This window comes from Poeciliopsis prolifica, unplaced genomic scaffold, assembly GCF_027474105.1.
Source record: "Poeciliopsis prolifica strain line A6 unplaced genomic scaffold, Auburn_PproV2 SCAFFOLD002, whole genome shotgun sequence".
Lineage (NCBI taxonomy): Eukaryota > Metazoa > Chordata > Actinopteri > Cyprinodontiformes > Poeciliidae > Poeciliopsis > Poeciliopsis prolifica.
The window spans coordinates 9,115,415-9,132,110 of NW_026562377.1; the positions used below are offsets into that span (position 1 = coordinate 9,115,415).

Below are 16,696 nucleotides of genomic sequence, written 5' to 3' on the forward strand. Positions count from 1 at the left end.
ATAGCCTTACTTCTCTTTAACACATTGCCTTTGTCAGTAAATTTCCATCAATCAATGCACAGCATTCAATACTTCACATGCCAACATTCTCCACAGAATGAACAAATACTGGATCTTGGATTTAAAAAACACAAAGTCTTGTTTTCTTCTCTGTCATTAAATCAGACTAAACTTCTCCCTTTTTAGGTCAGTTCAGGTCAATTTCTTTAGAATTTTATTTTTCTACTTTCTTCAAATGTAGTAACAAACTATACATTTTGTAGAGGAATTTTTAAACTGACTTCACACACATGCATTTTCCTATCATTTGACTTGTGCCACTGCTGTTAGCACCGTTGGGTTGGGAGGCTGTCACATTATAATGCAAAGTTGACCCAATTTTGCATCATAGTAAAATGTGGCTGAACTGAAAGAGCCACAGGGTGTACTTGTCTGTTCTGTTGTGCTTCTAATTCCAGTTTAATTGTACTGCCACTGCATTTAAAGCTGAGCTTAGATGTGTATTTGTGGAAACTAGACTTGGAAGAACAGTTCTGCAAGATTCATTTAATTTATGACATGGGAAACAGGCAAAAGTGCTTCTATGTGGGTGTTATAAAGTAAGCACATTTTTAAATCTGGACTAAGAAATATTTTGAAGTTTTGTCTTGAGGCTTTGTTTCCATGAAAAAAAAAAAAGCGTGGACACTCAAATAGATTTAGCAAAAAAGTTGTTGGAACTAAGTGTGAGACATTAATGACTAAAATGCCAAGTGTTGGGCTGATCTTTGGAGTCAGTTTTTAACTCTGCACATGTGTGTGTGTGTGTTTTGGTTGTAATTATGTTTTTATGCTATTGAAGGCCAGTTTTAACTCTTCATGGCAGTAAAAGCATGATATATAACAAATTCCAAAATATTTGCTCCTAAATTTTTTTTTTTACATTATTTTCAAGCGGTGAGAAGGCTTTCTAAAGAGTTTTCAAAAATCATTTTGGACTTTTGCTGCTTTTGCACCTATTGTCTTTCCAACTGACGGCCGGAGTGCATTGTGTACTCCTTGCATAACACACTGTAGAAGGAACCCAAGGGGAGGACAAAGGTAGAGCCAAAAACTGTCTACAGCAGATCAACAGTATCGAAAAGTGTTATCTTTAAAATGAGTTTCAACCGGATATCACACTGCACTTTTTAAGTTTTGTTTGGGAATTCAGCTTCCCCAAAAACCGGCAACACAGTTTTTAATTGGCTCTTTGCTCAGTTATCTAGTAGGTGTTTATGTAATATATTCCTAAAGCTTGATGCTGCCAAATCCCTGTTTCACTACGGAGATAGTGTTTTTTAGGAGGATTGCATCAGTGCAGTGGTGCCCAAAGTCTGTCCTCGAGGACTGGCATCCTGCATGTTTTAGTTCTCTCCCTGGAGGTAGTAACACCCTTATAGGCATGTCAATGTTCTTCTGAGGCCTTCTAATGAGCCATCATTTCATCCAGGTGGGTTAAACCAGGGAGAGAACTAAAACATGCAGGAATCCGGCCCTTGAGGGCACCACTGTGCTAGTATTTTATATGAAGCACAAAAACATTTTGTAACATAACCAGCATCAGAAACTATAAAAAACTTTACAAAAACCTGGAAAAAAATGTCTAAGACTGCTTTAAATTCTAACAAAAAACTAGATTTTTTAAAACCAAATAATTGGTATCACACAATATTGTATTTATGTTCTTCAAGCAGTGAGAGATAGAAGGTGAAGTCTCAGAGCTGACCAAGTGTGGCAGTGAAAAGAAGAATTACAGCATTCTGTCCTCCTGGGCCAAGGCCGGATCAAGGTTGCGGTAAATATCTACGTCAGTGTCACTCTGTCACCAACCATGGCTCCACTATGTTTATATTTCTTCCTACTGCAGCCCCTCTTCGAATTCAGTTTTATGAGCTGTGTTCCCACATGTTACCTCTAATGGACACAGGCTTATGTATTTCTGGGTGGCTGTGGGGCTTAAAAGAAGGAAACAGTGTATCTGTTTTCACTGAGGTTTGTATGCTTCACTTTGCACAAACATTTGCAAATAATAAATGACTATTTGTTTAGGATTAGCACCTGTGAACACATGTTTGACTTCCTGTATTCCTGTCAATGAAATGGTAATTAAAACGAGAGAAAATAGGATGCATACTAATTATAGCCCAAGAATGAGGTTGCAGAGATATAAAATACAATTATTAAAGCAAATAACTCTACAAGGAGTTTTTGTGCTATTTTGATCAGTGCAGATCCTGATTTTCTAACATCCCAAAGGATGAAGCTAATGCAAACACCTCAGGTTAACCAAATAGACTAACTAGATTAAATGCACAGTGTCCATGAGTGTGCGTATGAATAATTTGTCTCCGTGTAAATTCTCTGCAGGCCAACAGAAATTCCAATTAGAGAATATTTTCCCTGCAAACTGGAGCATCATGTTTTATTTAGTCATTTGGCAAACTGTGAAAGTGAATTTACTTTGAGCCTGGAGTCCAAACGTGCCCGCCCCATGTTCAGCAAATATACCTGCTGCTCTCAGTGCCATCGATTTTTCATTCACACTCAGAAAAATGTATAGGCTATACTTTGTTCATTCTGTGGAGAAAATAAAACTAAAGCAAGACCTTCTGTGGTAATACTGTGCAGGATTTATACGATACAAATGTTCACAAAGGAGGAGTTGTTCCCAGGATATTTCTAGAAAGATCTTGTTAAAAATGAATCAAGTCATGAAGGGGAATAATTGATCAGGTTTTATCATGATAAACTTGATCACATCCCCTTACTCTTCTGTGATTGTCACAATAATCACAACCACATATTTTATTCCAGTCAGAGTTGACCTCATATAAACACGTTTTCTTACATAATCATTCAAACTGTCAACCATGCTTGCATGGTGTCACTTCACCTTCTCCTCTAGATGTCACAGAAACAATACCTGAGCCTGTGAACTGGCAGGAGGAGAGTTCACTTTAAATAAGTCAGCTTTATTTTCCTTTGTTTTATTATTATTCAGTGTAATCTGTAAGAAATAGGCGCGCGTGCCTTGCACACACACACACACACACACACACACCAGCGCGAGGTACGCGCCTTGGGCCTTGTGTCAAAGCTTCACGGAGGTTATCAAGTGTCTCGTGCAACGTTGCTGTTTCTGCGTGCCATGTGCATCTTGCGCATGTTATCCGCATTTTTGCGGATCGGGTGTGTCTTGTGCTAATTTTGTGCGCCACGTTGCGCACTGGGGAATGTGTTGTGTTCTTGCGGGTCAGGTGCGATGATGGTGTGTGTGCGTGCCCTCCGATCATATTCCCCAGGCGTCCTGGCCTCACGCATTGCCTCCCCCCTCTCTTTCTCTTTCGTTTGTCGCTCTCAATAACGCTTTCGTCTCACTCTTCAGCTTGTGCTGTCCTCTTTTTTTCAGCAACACAGTCATTCGAAACCCGTTGTTCAAAGTGTCAGAAACGTAGTGCGGAAATTACCGTATTTGTTGTCCTACTATCAAATAAATAAATAAATAACTACCTCTAATGGTAAATAGAAAATAAATAGCTGTATCATGTCAGTGATTGAACAAAAACAGTAAATCTTTCCATGCTTTATGCAGATTACAGTTCCAGACTCAGTTATCTTTTTAAACAGTTGTATGTAATAGAAGGTAATAGGGACGCTATATTATTTACTGCTGCATTATTTTCTAAAATAGTAGTTTAATAAAAACGTGCATTTGCCTAAAATTATTGACCTATATTATTTTCAGAATCATAATGAACTAACTGAAGTCAATCACTGAGTTTCTTGAAACTCATTTCCACTTTCATTTGTGGAAATGAGTTTGCACAAGTGCACAAGAGTTTGCACAAATAATGCAGCAGTAAATAATATAACGTCCCTATTACCTTCATGAGTGAAATGAGTTTCCACTCATGAAGTTGAATCACTACCTTAATCCACACTTACATTTTTCTTCCCTTTTCCTAAGGGGTCATATACTCTTCCTACAATTTCAGAGGGAATCTTGCAAAAAAAAAAAAAAAACCAACAAAAAAACAAAAACAAATTTAGGCAAATTTAGGACAGTGTTACTTCTTAACAACACTATCTGTAAGATGCCAGCTGAATAAGACTCCAAAACGCTGTGTGTTGTGACTGCAGAAGTTCAGACTGAAGTCAACATGTATGATTGCTAGAAATGCTCGAGGGTCTTGAGTCAGACATTAAGTCAACACATGGACTTACATTCAGATTAAATGAAAGAACTGTGCACGTGTCTTTAAGAACCCACGTGCTTTTTCTCTCATTGTTCATTGCTCAACATTTCTTTCCTTATGTCTCTAGTTCACATGATTTCTTCATTTCCAAGGAATCGGTGACCGCTGTTGACAGGTCACTTCAGGCTGTGTTATTTCTGTCAGGGAAGATCAACCATGATTACCAAGTCTTCACTAATGGAACAGTTTTGGCTTAAAACTTGCTATACACCCTAATTAACTGTGTTCAAATAACTATTTTCAAAACACATGTGAATCCAAGGAAGCACTTTATTCTCACAGGAGGCCAGCACGTGTTATACAACAGAAGAAAACGTTCAGAGCAGTCACTTTTTCTGTGATTTCTAATTGAACAGGAGGAAAAAAAAATAGAACAAAACAAAGACATTTTTATTTCATTTCATAACTCTTTACTGCATAATTGACCAACTCATGATTTGTGTTGCGTTTGCTGAATTTACAAAGCCAAAAAGGTCAATTTCATTAAAAGTTTTGGCACTCAACCCCCTTAGATTTGGTATTGCTTGTGAATTCTCTTGCAGCATCCTTGTCCAAGTATTTACCAAATTTATACATTACAATTCATTCACAGGTCATTTTCTACACTGTCAAGTCCTATTTTCAGTCCATGTCATAAATAATGAGCAGCATGTGTTAGCAAGTGTGAGCATAGACATTTTTTAACATTCTTTATTCTGTCATTGCTTATGAAATTCTAATATGTCCACTGTTTTTCAAGATTAGTAGCACAAAAGTTAATCAGAAAATCTTTGAGATGTAACAAATGAAATTTTCAGTTGAAAAATAATTATTGCTTTCACAGAGCAAGTTTTTTTTTTTGTCAATTTTTTGAACTCTTTCATAAACACAGTCCAATTCTCAGATCAATCACTGAAGAAATTGACTTACAAATAAAATATAACTGAGACGTCATTGGGGTCTTGATTAGGAAAATCTACCACTGTAATTGTATACCTAAATCAATGTTTGACGATAAGAAGTTGAGAACTAAGGATGGATATTGGGGCTGATGCCACTGGCAGAGGAATGTTGTCCCCTGAGTTTTGTTTTATGTATTAAACAGTATCAACAACAGGAAGATTGAAGATTTTCAGCCATTTTTTAAGATTCACCACACAGCAGGCATTTTTATGGTTGGTACTGAGTAATATGCTGGTAATCAGGCTCTCAGTGGTGTGTTTGTGTTGTCGTTTTCATTCCTATTTCTATTAATATTGTTGTGCCTTCTGCTATGGTATGTGTATTTATACCTGCTGTATATGTCTGCATGCAAGCATCTATAGATATATGCTATTTCTGTGCGCTCGGCAGGGTTTAACTGAATTAAGACGACTGAGGCTGGTGCTCTTCCCAATCGCCCCAGATTGGGTTTTTGGAGTGAAAATCCTCCAGGGAAGCACTAATCCCTGACTGTCGGGAGCAATTTTTATTCCGTAAGCAAAGCTTTCGCTCTCCATCTCTATCTCTCTCTCTTGCTCGCTTGCTTCCTCTCATGCTCCATCGCTCTATTTATAGCCCTCTTAAGCTGCTCTGCGTTCCACTGTTTACATTTAGAACCTCAGTCTTTAGGTTTAGACCTCAGCCCCTCCTTCTCTTACCCTCACTACTACTTATCCTCTGGGTTTTCAGCAAAAGAATATCAAAAGATATCTCCAGATATGTAAAGAGTGATGAATATGGTGAGTACATGTGTAGGAAGAGGTGAATGGAAAGAGGTAAGTGAGAGTGAACGAAAGTGGAAGAAAGACAAAGACAAGAAAGATGTGAAGTGACAAGCAGATTCGAACGAGTATTCCTGGCAGTCAGACAAGCTGTCTCTATCAGAAGACAGATTGTAATAGAAAAGTCGTTTGCATGGGAAAAGGGGTGTAGAAAATGAATGAGTTGTGGAAAAATAGGTTTAGTCAGATCCAGATTTATTTTCTCCCCACCCCAAGTGACTGAAAAGTTGATTATGCCCTCTGATGTTCCATTCATTTTTTTTCCACAGAAGATTATAGTTTAAACTAGCAAGAACTAGTTGTTCCCAACTCATAATTTCACATGAGTTGATGTTCTGTAGGTTTTAAATGATTCCTGTTTAATCTCATGTGGGTAAAACAAACTGCCTCATTAAAAAATTGCCAAGGAATATTGTTTATATCCCTTTATTTATATATATATATATATATATATATATATATATATATATATATATATATATATATATATATATATATATATATATATATAATTATATTATAATTTTTTCATTTTTTCATTATGGTTTTTCCACTTCATGGTGCATTTTCTTTTGACAGATGTAACTTATACTCCAGAGCAACTGATAGTTTGGAAAATTTAGTAATCCAAAGGTTTTATAAAAGATTTCCCTATAACTGGCCATTTTTAGTTCTGTACAGTTCTGAAATATAATATTCAAGTTATTTATAGGTATCCACAGAAAGAAAACCTTAAATTCGGGGGACAGAATACCGCAAAGCTGCGTAACGTCAACTTAAAGTTCTCTAAAAATGACTTGTAAGTTCTCTGAAAAAAATCTTTAAAGATCTGAAAAGTTCTATGAATTTCTGGGAGAGTAAGTTGTTACTTTCAGTAAATGATCTAGAATACAACCTCAATTTTTACAGAACGAGAGTATCATTTGCAGTTTAAGCAGTTTCATAATATCTGATGTAATTATGTGATTTTCTGAAACATTCACTTGTAGGTTTAGAAGCAGATACATTGGCATATTCAAATATGCAGGTGAAGAAAAAAACACAAATTTTTGTATTTTAAAATCCAATGGTGTGCTATTTTTATGGGTTGTGATGCTGTATTCCAAATACAAAAATTAGAAACAGATAACCTGTTCCTTGTTGCACAATATCAGGTCTTGCATGCTTGAACTTGTTGAGATTTGTTCATGGTCCTTTTAAATTAATTTTAAATATCCCCTCAAAAGATGAAGCTAAAAATAGAATACCCCAAAGGAAATGCTCCAGCTTAAACCTGAACATCATATTGCGCATTATGTATTTGCTTCTTCCAGAGCATGTGTGTTTTTTGTGTGTTACTTTTTTTTCCCCCTCCTGTGGAGGTCAGCTTGCCCCCTTCAGCTGAGGAGCAGCACTTTGAGGCAGCAGCTAACATTTAGCTCATTATGTAAATGCTAATCATTAGTTGTAGCACAGACCCTGGGGCTTTGGAGGCGCTCAGACATGACCAAGGCTGGCAAAGCAAAGCAGCGAACAGAATTAACAATTCTAATATATAAACAAACTGATTTAGGAATTGGGATGATCCACATTTCTGAATAGCTTTATTTTTGTAGTGTGGTAAAGCAGCAATGATGTGAACTGGTAATGTCATTGAACGTGATGGAGCAGTCTTGTCCTTTGTGTGTTTTTGCTCTCAGCTGAGGCACGTTTCCACTTGTGCTTCCTGCCCGGTGTCAATAACATAATCAAATGTGGTGTTCACAGCTGCTCTACCTGTGAGCCTTTCTCTGTCTGCTTGTGTGCATGCGGGGTGGAAAAAACCCATCAGCATGCGGTATTTGAAATAAACCCTTTAATCTTCAAATTGAACTGAGATTGCGGTTTGCTCAGAATAGGATTGATTAGGATTCACATAAATTTTATTAATGAGGGAAGCTCATAGTACAGAGCTCAGTTTATTTATTTCAATATTATTCTGCCTTTAAAATTAATATACTTTTAACATGATGTTATTAAACCTATAGATTGCTTTCTGGAGAATTAATTTTCTGAAGAAGTTGCTTTTATGAAAAGTAAAACTACCCATTTTTTCCAATATTGACTGCTAATCCATTTTTTTTGTGACTGCATCTAAAATTTCAGAAAATGTTAGTTTTTTAATGTAAATTCATGTGGAAATTGATTTGTATAAATATATAAAATCTGACATATGTAAGCATGAAAATATCTGCTTTATTTCATCATGATCAGTTATGTGCTTTGCCCACACTGTACAGTTGCAGTTTATCTGGAGCACCATGTGCGCCCACACATTAGTTCCTCTACTGTGAGCTCTGATCTGCAGTCATTGATTGGGATCAATAATTCACAGCGTCTCTTTAATATTTGATGAGTGGAGCTACAGACTGTGACGTATAAGAGCCAATGTCTAGGCCAATGCATAGGAAGCTCCTGCTAATAGTGACTATCTGTAATTTTGTTCATGAATCTATTCTTTTTGAACTGACATTGTTTCACAACACAACCAACTCAATGCTGAATATCTGCTTTACTGCAAAGTATCAGCTCTTCCACAGGCTCCTTTCCAAACTTTAATATTATTATATTAGAAAAATAATTACCGCAGATTAAACTGAATTATGTTTTCCTTTTGTGCATCCCAGACATCCTGTAGATAAGGAACCAAAAAAAAGGCACAATCAAAAAATTCCTCAAACATACATGAAAAAAAATCAAAGAAACATTCCAGGTCTGTTTTTAATGAGGCAGTACCATCATAACTTGAGAAACCTCAAAAAGTTGACATAAGCTTCCCTTTCTCCCTTACTAGAGGAAGAGAGTCTAAAGAGACATCAGTTGTTTTATTTTCATCAATATAAAGGCCAAGAACATTTGTAATCTCTTGTACTTCAGCATCAACATGTTTTTGTAAATTATATACTCTTGTCAGGATTGTCACATCTTCAACTTGAGGGTGGGGGCACATAAAGTCATTATAGATGTACTGTGGGATGTGATTGAGACATTTGTGCTTTTCACAGGCTGCACCATGAAGAGGAGTGAGAGGAAAATCAATTTACCTGCCACTTGAGAGAAAACATAATCCTGCTTTGTAGTCCACAGTGACTTTGCAGACTCCTAAAAGCAACAGGATAATAGAAAGTCATTAGATCGACAGCAGTTACTCCACAGGGAATTAATAATGTCATTCTCTAACTTGTGGTTTGGTATAATTTGGTCAATGTGACTTGGTGGTGTCACTGGAGCTAAAGAGTCTCTATTTTACATAGCATGTATAATAGAAATTGTTTTAGATTTTAGTGTACCTCGGTGAATAGATTTTTGTAAACAGAAAGATGAATTGATCTGTAATGATATCACCCTATCCTCACATTCAGATCTTCAAAATGTAGAACTTCCTTCACAAGCACTCACAAAATACCAACACAAAATCCACACACAATCCAGGAGGCTTTTTTTTTAATTTTCAAAGATGCAACTGCTTCCATATGGAAGGCTCTAGAAACTGTATAAGTGTGCACTAATGCATATGCCTGCACACAAGTATGTGTGTGAATTTAAATGATAGCAGTATTGGAAATGTTTCAAGCTTCCCTCCGATGTCTCTTGCTAAAGGAGATGAGAGGCAATGACATATAGAATGAAAAATATCTCCCAATAACACTCCCACGCGCACACTACAACACAAGAGCCCCCAACCACACACATGCACGCAAACGCGCGCACACGGCATACTTTGACTCTGCTTCTGAATGCATTTTCTTTCTGTGTTTTAATCCTCACCCTGTGCATCAGAATAAACATGCTGTCTTTCGGCAGATGTGATGCTTTAAAGAAACCCAAAAAAGCTATGAAAGATATATTTTCATAAAAATGTTTTATTATAACAAACTTTTATTTTTTTTAGTTTTATTTATTGTCGCCATATATACAGATGATAAATGCATTTTGTGTTTTAGAATAATTATGATCACAAAAGAGTTAATGAGGTTTTCAGTGGTTTCATTAGCATTTATGCATATAAGAGGTTTCTGTGTTCATCTGTCTCAGTTCCTCACAGGTGAAGCATGGAGCTAATTGTGTTTGCATGAATGACAGCAAGCAGGTTTATTCATGAATGCAAAAACACCATGGCTGCAACAGTAGCTTCCTTAGCTCTGTTGGAGAGCGTCTATTCATGAATGCACTAAAGAGACCAGTTCCCATTTCTTTTCCTGCCAACTGGCTCACACTGCACACAAAATCCCAGTTGCAGAGTCTATGAGCAGCAAACCACCTGACTGTGATAACTCTGCTGATTAATCAAAGGTGCAGTCATCATGCTACATAGTTTGAGACAATCGGTTACACCAATCACGTTTTACATTTCATCAGACTTGTGTTTGAGATTCTCTTAAGCTTTTTTTTTTTGTCAATTTTGTTTAAAATACACAAAATAAAAAACAACAAAAAACAGAAAAGTGGAATAAATGCTCCTATATTCAGAGCAATTCAGCTGAGCTTATTGGTGTAGCACCAACTCACAACAGATGTCTTGACAAGTTACCTGACAAGTACTTTGTGCTGTATAATTTGAATCCAGGACCTTCTTCCTGCAAGGCAATAGTGCTTCCAATTGTACCACTGTACAGCTACACTGCTAAGTATTTAAAAAAAACAAAAAGAAAAAAAACAAAACTATTAGCCAGTTATTTGTTTTACAACTGCATGGTAAGTGAGTCAACAAGACAAGTCCAATCTTGCTGTATGAGCCCGACTGCTGTGTGAAGGTGGCAGGGGTCTGTGTGGTCTGGTCACCTCTGAAGTGTCATCTTCACTTTGCCTTGCGTCATGTCAGAGCCTCAATTTGGAGAAAATGTCAGTGAGCACAATGAGGTAGCAGGGCTGGGCAGGGCGCCCATGTCACTGTAGCACCAAAGAGGGATACAGACACTCATCATCTCCAAAAAAAGAAAAAGAAAATCCACCTGACATGCAAGAGAGGAAAGTGTGCATGTGTGTGCAAGCATGAGAGAGAGAGAAAGAGGGAGAGAGAGAGAAACAAAGAGAGAGAGAGAGAGGCAAAAGTAAAGAGATACCAACAAAGACTGAGAGCTGGGCTGTCAGATTGGGAAACACCTCAGCAGCGTATCAGCTACAACTTACTGCCTCTGTTGCCATGGCAATGGGGGGATTGTCAGGGACCCTGAAGGGAGGGGTGCTCCAAAAAATCTGCATCTGTCACTTTTGTAGTCACAGAAATGAAGCCAATCTAAAACTTAAAGAGAACCCATTCTGAGGCATATTCACCTACTCAGGTAGGGAGGACGCTTTGAAGGGGATGTGGAGAAAAATAATGTGAAAACAACCCAAACAGACTAAAGATCATGGAAGGTCTCATGCCACGGTAGTAGCAGCTTGTCAAATGAATGTCTGGTTGTATTTTGTTTTGATGTTTTTTCTTCTGAACTATTTTTCTATGAAAACAGGATATATGACCAGGTAATGCACCAGTTCAATGTGCCAGTTCTTACCAGAAATCGCCTGTGCTGCAAATAAGCGCCGCACCACAAAGACAGAAGTACCAAGCTGAACAAGATGGCTGGCGATGTCAAATCAATTTTTGAACGCATGGCCAATACAGACTAAATGGCTTCGTTCATTTCCTCTGCTATCATTGCTAAAACTTCAGGCAGACTACTGTTACAAAATAGCGCAGAAAATCAGCGTTCACAACTCTTCCTTTTGTTCTCCGATTGGTTGAAGTTCAATCAGACAAATTGAGTTCAATAGATAAATCCAAGATGGAGCACTAAAGGAAGATGAGAATCGGTCATCAAGAATGGAGCGTTTTGGGGTTTTGTTGCCAACGGTTTCCTGACTTCCTGCAGTTCTCCAGAATGCTGATGAATAAAAGCAAGAAGTCTTGTGCTTTTTCTTTTGTAATTATGGACCTGTTCTAGTGGAAATGCAACTCTGGAATTTGCATAGTCAATGCTAGGCAGTACATTGTTAAATTTGTTGCATGAATCTTCATTAGTTAATTCTTCATGATGATCATGATGGTGTACAACAAAGTCTGCAGCCTCATTTCCATTTCTTTAACTGAATGTCTTAATTATTTAATTGATGTCTAGTTTTCTCCCAGTTTAACTTGCCTTTTAGCATTAGTAGGACTCTGGCTTCTTGTACTTACCTTCAAGTGTAAAATGTATTACTAGTTATACTTTTTACCATGAATATTTGTTCCAACTGCTACTCCTGAAGCTGTTGGATGTAAAAATGCTTATTATGTAGCAATTGAGTCAGCATAACTGAAATACTATGTATTTGGGATAAAATTTTGACATTTTCATACGTTTCAAATTAGTTCAAAATGGCTAGTTAAAGGTAATTAGCTCCATTCAGTTAGATGTTAAATTGTCTCTAATTTATTGATTTTTTAAGTCAACTTCATAATGATTGAAAAAAAAGTATTGGATATTGACCAGACAGTAATTGAGCATGTGCATGAAGAGATATTTTAACAGTCCCAGAGTGCCTCACATCGACTGACTTGAAGCATCGATGAGCCGGCTCATTGATTTCTTCAGACATCCAAGCAATCTAAACCACATGTGCAAAGGTCAATAGTGTGACCATCAAAACCACTACATCTGTCTTCTAGAGATCAGGGGTTCATTGATTTTTAAAAGCTTTGATTGCCTTTTTGTCTGATCTGATGGTTGAAGACACACAAAAACCTATGTACTGATGGAGGACTATGCTGCATCTTTCTGGTGCAAAGGCTACAGAAGGACATATGTATGTTCTTCTGAAGTTTCTGCTTGACAAAGGGAATACACATCCGTGCAGGATGACTGATTGATGTTTTTAACGGTCCAGGTAATTACGAATTGTTTGAGAACAAGCTTGAACTATAGAATCTGACCTGACATAAGCTCCAAGGTCCAATATGGTGATAAAAGGAGCATAAGCACACATCAAAAAAGCTTGGTGTGTGCTGGAGAATGTGGCTGTTCGGTTAGGAGGTGGGAGCACTGATAAATATATGGATCAATAAATGCCTGTGTAAGAAGTAGTTTTACTCCTTTACTCTTTGTGTAAGGAGTAAGAGAGTTACTCATCAATCTCGAAACATGTTTCAACTGTGGTTCAGATTTTGCCGCATTTATCTGTGACGGGGGAAATCAATTTAACTCTCACATATCAACAGGGCACAATGCTAAGAGCGGGGTTGCGTAATTTCAAATATGCAAAACATACCTTCCACCATAACGGAGCAGCACATTTTGGGATGCACGTCATCATTCATACATGCGCTGCTTTTTTTTCTTCCTTATCATTCAAACCTCCCTCTGGGCGCAACCTGCGCTGGGTTTATTCCCGTTATTTCTTTATTTGCTAGAAGGATTTTACTCTGCAGGTAAATGTTTGACTATGTTTGAGGGGGAAGGAGGGCTAGAGAGATGTGGGAAAGACCAAATTGTTGCTATATTGGACCATCCACCGGTGCAGCTGGTCTATTTTTAGCCGGGGACTACATCAGCTATGACTGCAGACACTGAGAGGGGAAATCACCAGCGCTGCTGCTGTCTTCATCCAACCACTGACCCTTCACTGAAGCAAATCAAACAGCAACAAGGGAGGCTCTGAAATATTATGTTTTAAAGGAGGACGATAATAAAATGTGCTTTTTAAACAATTTTTGTGAAAGAGGATGTTTTGCCATTTTGGAGAAGTGTTTTGGTAATTAAACCTGATTTAAATGAACTTGGAGCGCAGGTGACCCCCATCTGAGGCAAGACAGGTGGTCTGTGCGTGCCGAGAGAAATAGAGAGGGAGAGAGAGAAACAGTAAGAGAGAGAGAGAGCGGCACAGTGGTCGGGTTGCACACCAACAACCATCAACCTGTGGATAGAGCGCGCGCGATGCGCCATAGCCACCCTCTCCTCCTCTGACTCCGAGTCCGACATCCATCATCCATGACACGGAAGAGGGTGCCAGCTTCATTCTCCAGAGGGGGGGAGAAGCCGAAAAGTTGAGGGGTCGTGCGCCAACCCCCCCTTTCCTCCCTCCCACCTCAGCTTCATGAATGGCAGGACCATGGAGGAGCTGCCGTTCGAAAGAGTTAAGACGCGGCGGAGAAAGGGTCGTTGCCCACCCGGCGCGCCGCTGGGAGCCATCGCCTGCGAGGACGAGTTCAACAGCCAGGAGCTGGAGGCTCTCTTCCAGAACTACAACCTGAAGCTGGAGCAGACCGCCACCCTCAAGGCTCTGGCGGTGCTCATCGTGGCCGCGTCGTCGCTGTCTCTGGTGGAGCTGCTGTCCAGTCCCCGGCTCACCTTGTCCAAGGGCTCCTACCCGGTGCACTGCGTGGTATTCCTGTCGCTCTTCATCGTCACCAACGTCAAGTACCTGCAGGTGACGCAGCTGCAGCAGATCGCCAAGCTGGCCCTGCTGTTCAGCTTCACCTTCGCGCTGCTCTGCTGTCCGTTCCCGCTGGCGCTCGGCACGCCGGAAACGATGAGCGCTGCAACCCCGGAGCAAGGCGTGTGGCAGCTCATGCTGGTCACCCTCGTGGCTTACGTGCTGCTTCCCGTACGGACGCTGCTGGCGGTGCTGTTCGGGGTGATGCTGTCTGCATCCCATTTCATAGTAATAGCGACGTCCGTGACGGGGATGAAGCAGAAGCTGTGGAGACCGGTGAGTGCTGCACCTGCATAAGAATGCACCCACACCCCACAGTTTGGGTAATCTGAAACTAATCTGATGCAGGATAACATGCGAGCTCTGAGTCCAAGTTTCACTGTTCAACTTCACTCCAAGTATCTCTAACCTGTGGAAGGGATTTACTTTGCTTCGCTCTGATAGTTAAGAGGCAGCATGTTTACGCATCCAACTTTCCCCGGAGAAGCAAAGGTTAATAATAAAACACTGTGCATCGATTTTCGCCCCAGGACGAGAAGATGCCGGTTTTTCTGCAGCAGATGCAGCGGACGAGGAGCTGTCCGCCTCTCGGTGCTGAATCGGGATGCAGACACAGCTGCTGAGCTTTATTTCTGAGAAGCACATTGCTGTGGTCATGTAGCACCGTTTGCTTTTGTGAGCATTGAAATCTACAGCTGCATCCATAATTACAACGTAATTATAGGGATTGAAAACTTGTTTTTCAGCAATTGCATTAAGGAAGTAAAACTCATGACATGCTTAAAATACTTTGTGATGCATGTACTACTTTATCAGAGCTTCTTTTTGCGCCAGTATATTGCGGCATATAACCAACCTACGAGTCTTGTGAGGCGTTTTTTTTTTCTTTTTAGCGTTTCCAGCTCTTCCATATTGTTCTGAGGTCTGACATTTCCCACACCATTATATCCAAGTGTTTCTTTGGGGTTTTGGTTCAGTGAATCTGCTGGTGAATCAAGCATGGCGATACAATGGCCATTTAAAAAAGAATTTTGCATCCAGTAGGTACTGCAGACAGAAGAAATGATCACATCTGCTAGGAACACACACACACACACACACACACACACACACACACGCGCGCGCGCGCGCACGCACATGGGACCAAGACTTTCCTGGGAAATGGTTGCATTTGCTTTGGCCTTTATGCCATGGTTTTCCATAACATCAGGAACTGTGAAAACTTCACTCTGGATCTCAAGAAATTTGGATTCTGTTCCTCCCCACTATGTCTTCAGACTCTAGGTGTTTGGACACTCAGTGGGGAGCCAGAAATGCAACCACACGCAGAAGTACTCATCAGGAACAAACAAGTTTAATTTTAGTTTCAAATTCTGGTAGCTGCTCAGCGTGAGGTCATCCAACAGCTCTCAGCAGACAGGGGAGAAAGCTGGCGATGCACAGATAAAGCAGAAGTATGTTTGAAATGTTAGGCTTCACATTGCTTCATTGCAATCCACTTCATTGCTCTACAGGTCTTCACTGACCTGTAGAGCAATGGACGGGTGGAGCAGAAGAACTGAGGTTTGATGACAGGGAGGTGCAGGTAACCAGATTTAACAATCTTCTGAGAGTGCGACAAATCAAAGAAAAGCTCTACAGAGAGGTTCAAAAAGCAGCATCCAAGGACTTAGACAATGATCAAACTGAGATCACACACTGTAAGCCTCTGCAGCCAGGACTCCCCAGTAGAACAATGTAGAGGACAGAGAGCAAAACTTAGCAGGAGGGGCAGGCAATACTCGGTGGTCATGTGGCACAGCTTGGGTCGGGGTCCTGAAATCCGAAACAGATGGGATCCATAAAGGAGTTGCTAGAAGGAATAAATCCGTGGACAGAAAATATACTGAAGTCTTGGAAGAAAATGCTGGATCTCTACTTGCTCGGGGGCGTTCGGTAATCTGGCAAGGGGGCAGAAGATGAGAGGTGTTTAGGTAGGGCAGGACCCAGGTGAGACAGTTGACTAAACACAGCATGGACATGACAAAGAACATGAATTATGACTCTAGGACCTTGATTTCCAAATGAAATTGAATATTCCCATTCATATGAGAAGCTCAAGTAGCTTGATGTTGACTCTATCTCAGAAATAGTTGAACACCAGCAATATAACAATTGTCGTCAGTCGTTGTATTCTGGGTATATCTGCTTATGGCTGGTAACTATAAACATGGAGGACATTTGACCTGAGTCATTTTGCCAACATAAAATGTATCTAAGACTTGC

General features: G+C 39.6%; 1 protein-coding gene across 1 annotated transcript in view; it reads left to right on the forward strand.

The window, feature by feature from the left end:
* Positions 1–13,471: 13,471 nt before the first annotated feature.
* LOC129377558 (adenylate cyclase type 1-like) overlaps positions 13,472–16,696 on the forward strand; it is a 47,350-nt gene continuing 44,125 nt past the window's right edge. Inside the window, exon 1 of the mRNA XM_055057596.1 lies at positions 13,472–14,707. Coding sequence (XP_054913571.1) covers positions 14,093–14,707 — 615 coding nt within the window. The 5' untranslated portion in view covers positions 13,472–14,092. The remainder of the gene's footprint in view (positions 14,708–16,696) is intronic.